The 6,000-nt window shown below is 44.5% G+C and overlaps 1 protein-coding gene across 3 annotated transcripts in view; it reads right to left on the reverse strand.

Annotated features, from left to right (window-relative positions):
* rasa1a (RAS p21 protein activator (GTPase activating protein) 1a) overlaps positions 1-5,796 on the reverse strand; it is a 112,356-nt gene extending 106,560 nt beyond the window's left edge. For all 3 annotated transcript variants that reach the window (XR_014619597.1, XM_084313055.1, XM_084313054.1), the window contains exon 1: positions 4,543-5,796. Coding sequence is in view for 2 of the 3 variants with exons in the window: in XM_084313055.1 (XP_084169181.1) it covers positions 4,543-5,093 (551 nt within the window). In the remaining variant the exon portion in view is untranslated. The remainder of the gene's footprint in view (positions 1-4,542) is intronic.
* Between the last annotated feature and the right edge of the window lie 204 nt (positions 5,797-6,000).

A 6,000-nucleotide genomic window follows, 5' to 3' on the forward strand; every position in this document is an offset into this window, starting at 1 on the left:
TTTCAGAATACAATGGGGCTTAGCTGTATATTTAGGTTATTGTATTATATTTAGTGAGAATGTTTATAATGTTTATTTGTATAACCTTACATTGAAACGGCATTAGGAATATTGATTGGATTTAGATACGTTTCGTTTTCTTTAATAGTTGTCATACAGAAGTACAGAATACTTTCATACAAAATGCTTCTTACTGTTACGCTCCAGAGACTGTGCTAGACAAGATAGTATCAAACATAGTATACGTGTAATTTAGAAGAAGAAAAAGAGGTCACAGTGTTCGGTTTAGACATATGTACAATGTTCTGAGTTACCATATAATATACAATACTATGCAGTGTACTAATGTACAGTACTATCTAGTGTAGTGTTGTCAAAAATATCGAAGTATCGATACATATCGATACTGAATATTTAAAAAGGCTTCGATACTCATTTCCCGAAGTACCGATACTTTCTGCAGTATCGGTACCACTGCTGGCGAGTGTTCTACCGCAAGTTGTTGACGCGCTGTTCAGAGCGCTCAGCGTGCTTGCCCCCCCGGCTCCTCTGAGTCCAGCCCTCCCCCTCACAGAGTCACAGAGAGCCGTCTTCTTCAGTTAGTAAACAAACATTTTAGCTGAAGATGGTAAATGCAGAGCCTCCGCAACTTGTGCTTGTGGATAAAGAAAGCAGCAGAAGTGCTGTTTGGAGGTACTTCGGGTTTCAAGTAAACAACGAAGGACAAGCTACAAATGCCCCAATGCTATTTGCAAGCGGTGTTATAGAGCAGTGCCAGCGCCGATCTCCATAAAGAAATGAAAGAGGTTTGTGACAGCTGCTCTTTCAACGTCACTGTGACTGAAGCATTAAACCATTAACTCTAGTTTAATACATGATACGTTGTCTACTGATGGCGCATAATATCAACAGCTGCTTCGTTGTAACGTTACAGCTACCTAACGTTAGCTACTGCTAGCAGTTAGCCCCCTTAGCCACCGTTATAAATACTGCATGGAAACGGAGTAACGTTAACGTGTAAACGTTATGTCGAGGTCATACCAGGGTTTCCGTTAGAAAAAATTGTTGCCGGTCTCCGTGACCTGCAAGATTTCAACTACCGGACAAATGAGATTAATTCCGGTCATAGTTTATTGAGCTTTAAAACAATTGATAGGCAGGCTCATGTCATCCTCAAGGCATGTAGATTTATAATATTATTACTTAAAACTAGGCTACTTTTGCGTATACAGTCATTAATATATTCCAAATAAAATAAGTCCCTCGATACTCCGTCTCCGTGCTGCTGCTGACTTGAAATAAAATAGACCGCGTATGTGGCAGTCGGTTCGACACTAAACAGCAGTCTGTTATAATCACATTTTTATGAGCTAACGAATTCCGTTATATTGGACATTTGTATTAATTATATCAAGCGAAGAACTGAGAAAGCAGAGAGACTGCAACATTATCGTGGTTTGCGTGACTACTCTCTCCACCTCAATGTCACGCGGTCGAAAAGGGCGCTTGTCTATTGGACAGTGGAAATGTGTGTGTGGCTGCGATCCTGTGTGTGCGCGCGCGCGTGTGTGTGTGTCTGTGTGTGTACTGCGGAGCCCAGATCAGCGGAGCCGAGTTTTGACATGGCATTGATCCATTGTTCTATTGAAGCACATTACCTACCACCATCCTCTCGCTAAACAACTTGTAGACCACGGTGTTTTTATGAGTGCCCACAAGTAGCCGTTTTAATAATATAATAAGCCGCGCGCCTCGGTAATAATAATAAGCCGCGTTTTTTCTTCCTTCTTCCCAAGATGCACAGACATAGAGAGAGAGAGAGAGAGAGAGAGAGAGATAGATAGATAGATAGATAGATAGATAGATAGATAGATAGATAGAGAGATTAGATGCAGTGTGCTTGTTTTGCAGTGAGTGCTGCGAGCAGTAATAATAATAATCACTTCATATATTTGGTTCGCGTTTGGTCCGATGAAGCGAACCGAGACCTACGTTTTTAAAGCTCTCGCTGACAACGTCGTTGTCATTATTAGAAGCAACGAGGAAACAAATGTAATGATCGTTTCGTTCATCGCATAGGCTATTTAATTTTAGCCTATTTTAATACAATTCAAATAATCAAATTGTGCTTAGACTCAGGGAATTATTTTCACCGGACATTAAGACCGGAGAAATTAAATATGTCGGACTTCAGGAGATTTTGCCGGACAAATACCGGTAATTACCGGCTAACGGAAACGCTGGGTCATACAATACTACAGTCGACATAAGGTTAACGTTACCCCGTTTCCACCAAGTGTTTAAATAGCAGCAATCTTGTTGAAAATGTAACATTACTAAAATGCTCCGAGCATAGCCTCTCTGTCTCTCTCTGTCTCTCTCCATCTACCGCTACCTCTCTCTCTCTCTCTCTCTCTCGCTCTCTATCTACCGCTACCTCTCTCTCTCTCTCTCTCTCTATCTACCGATACCTCTCTCTCTCTCTCGCTTGCTCTCGTTATCTTTAAATAAAAACTGTTACTAACTGTTCAGTTTGTGAGGTACATGCAACACAGATTACAGTGTTTACATCTGTCTGCTTGAGAAAATACCATGTTCTGCATTTGCAATAAAAATGATTGAAGTGAGATGAACAGTTATTTTTAAATGTGTGATCTAAAGATAAACAAAGGGTTTTAAAAGTGTTATATTTATCTTCTCTTATAGTACCAGACTCGAAGCTGAGGAGAATCAACCAGCAACAAAAGCTAAATTTGTTAAAAAAAATATATATATATATATATATATATATATTTATTTTTTTTGGTATCGAAATGGTATCGAAGTATCGATACTTTTCAAGGTATCGTATCGAAGTCGAAATTCCAGTATCGTGACAACACTAATCTAGTGCAAAGCAGAAATGGGATGAGGTACAATTTAGGTACAATTTACAGTAAGGTGTACGAGTTATAGTGCAATCCTTCATCAATAAATATAAAGTGTGGGGAGTGGGTGCTACAGTGTGTTTGTTTAAAGTGGGTGTGTGCTATAAAGTGTGTGGAGTGGGTGCTACAGTGTGTTTGTTTAAGTGAGTGTGTGCGTGTGGATGTGTGTGCTATGTGCGTTTGGTGGTTGTTGTTGTGTAGTGTTCATTCATTGTTCGTTTAGCAGCCTGATGGCCTGGGGATAGAAGCTTCTTCTGAGTCTTTCTGTGCTCGCCTTGAGACTCCGGTATCGCTTGCCTGACCGCAGCAGTTCAAAGAGGCAGTTGTTCGGGTGACTGGAGTCTTTAATGATTCTCTTAGCCTTGCCCTTGCAACGCTTGTTGTAAATGTTCTGGAGGGTGGGGAGCCCCCCTCCAATTGTGCGTTCGGCTGAACGTGTCACTCTTTGTAGTCTGCTTCGGTCTTGTGCAGTGCTATTCCCAAACCAGGAGGTGATGTTGCCGGTCAAGATGCTCTCTATTGTACATGAGTAGAAGTTCTTAAGGATCTTCTGACTGACTTGGAACTTCCTTAGGCGCCTGAGGAAGTAGAGGCGTTGTCGTGCCTTCTTCACAACACTGTCAATGTGTGTGGTCCATGTCAAGTCCTCGGATATGTAGGCTCCGAGGTACTTAAAGCTGTTGACTCTCTCAACCGGTGCCCCGTCGATGCTGAGGGGGCTGTAGTCCTTGACCCCCGACCTCCTGAAGTCCACAATCATCTCCTTTGTTTTGCTGACGTTCAGGGAGAGGCTGTTTTCCTGGCACCATCCCGCCAGGACCTTGACCTTAGGGCTGGGCGATATGGCCTAAATATGATATCACGATATTTTCTGACCTTTCGGCGATACACGATACACATCACGATGTTTTTCTTTTTTACCCCAAACAATTCATTATGAGGCTTACCAAGACAGTATTTGAGTTTGCAAGCTAACATTAAAGACAAAATAAAATACCCATGCATTTAGCATTTTTATATTAGATTTAGATTATTAGATTATATATTGCATATGAGATATTATATGATTTAGATATTTTGTATGAAAGTATTCTGTACTTCTGTATGACAACTATTAAAGAAACTTGAACTTGAAAACTTGGTACCCGACATGACAAGTTGGCCAACAAAGTAATTTGTTTACTTTCACACTCTTGATGCATCATCTACACTTCTCTAAAGACAATGATTCACCAGTTAAGATGAATGATAAACCATTTTATGTAGCCTATGTCTATAGGCCTTTATAGTTATTATGTTTATATACGAGTAGTATGTGAATGCCTATTGGCCTCTATTAGTTATGTATTGGTCATGGCAATCCACATTATTTGGATTAAACAGTTGGGCTACAATTGATCCTAGATGATGGAGCAGGCTTGCGTGGGACCTCTGACTGCTGCAGTCAACAAGTTGGGACAGAAACTTGGGCAGTAGTATTGAAGGACAACTTAAGGCAGGAAGGAAGTGTGTCCACGGGCCAGTCCGCGACGCTTAAAAAAACCCTGTTGATCTCTCTAGGTGTCAATGAACAATACACAATGGGACATTTTCAGTGATAATAAAATAGCCTTACTGGTTCGTGGGCGGTGCTGACAGGGGGAACACCACCTCCTCTTCCTCGTATTCCGGTCCATCCTGCGTGTCGCTTTCATCCACAGTGCCGAGTCCCCCATAGCCTGGAGGCGGTGGAGGAGGAGGTGGCAGCGGGGGGAAGACTGTGGCCCCGTCCGGGCCTGTGGATGTCGGTGACATCCGGCTACCGGGTCCCTCCGAGGTGGGAGAGGAGCGCACGCCGCCCCCGGTCCCTGAGCTTGTTCCTAGAATAATTGACTGTCCGCCGCCACTCCCTGTCGCGGACTGCACCGGTCCGGCGATATCTCCCCCAGACACGGGGTAGACAATGCTCATATCAGGGAGCGAGTCCGGGGATGTGTTCGACTGTTGGCGGAGAAGGGGAGCTGCTCCCTGTCCCAAATCAGTGACTCGCACTTTACTCGACTTGGGATAGTAGGGGAAGCGGGCCGCCGCCTCGGGCCCTGTGCCGCCCGCCAGCCCTACTGTCCCCACTGTCCCTGCTGCCGAGACCGAGCCCGCATCCTCACCGCTGACCTCCGCGGCCATCATGCTAGCAGCACGCGGTAGAGGGGGAACACGTCCAGAAGGGAGCCTGCCCCTCCCCTCTAATCTCGCAGCACTCGTTCGCCGTTCGAGCTGCGAAAAAAAGCACCACACCACCGAAAGTTTCTTTAGAAAACACGTTTAGCTAACCGGCTAACGTTAGCCAACAAGCTAACTAGCGTCTCGGCTGCAGCGACACTCCTCGCTACTAGCTGCAGTCTCGCCGAGCTAGCAGCCTAGGAACACTTGATGACTTCTCTCGCTCCTCGCTATGTATTCATTGTTTCCCCGAGTTTAAAGTTCATCTGAAATGTATTGTTTTTCAAACTTACGTTTAAATGCCTCGACGGGGGGGAAAAAGCCAGATGGCCCAATAAATGTATGGTTTTTCCTTGTTCGGTCTTCTCCCCTCGGCACCAGTCCACTTGTCGGGGAGTGTTGTTGTATTGTCAGTGTTGTGCGTGTGTAATAACCCCCCCCCCCGTCCTTTTCGATGTGTTGTTGTTTTGTTTGCTTTGAGTTCCCAAGCGGTTCGATAGCCTCCGCGATCGATCCGCCGTTATCCACCTCGAACCTCTTGAATTGGTCCGTTTGTACGTGATCCACCATGTGATAAGATAAAAGTAATTATTTCTTGCGTATACAAGCTAAGTTGGCTTTTATTTCTCGGTTCCAGCAGGGCTGGTTGGCTGGTCTCTCTCTCTCTCCCTCTCCCACTCCTCTCCTGTCCCTGGGCGCGTGCTCGCGACGCACAGACCGAGCCAAGTGAACGCCGAGTGAACAAGCAACACTATGGTAAATCCATGAGATCTGCCATCAGTGTTTGGAGTACCTGGGAGGTGGGGAAATCCTCACAGGCCAAGACTACATCATATTTTTTTATCCACAGCTGGGTTTGGAAGGGACATTGCTT

This window comes from Notolepis coatsorum, assembly GCF_963971535.1.
Source record: "Notolepis coatsorum genome assembly, chromosome: 1".
NCBI lineage: Eukaryota > Metazoa > Chordata > Actinopteri > Aulopiformes > Paralepididae > Notolepis > Notolepis coatsorum.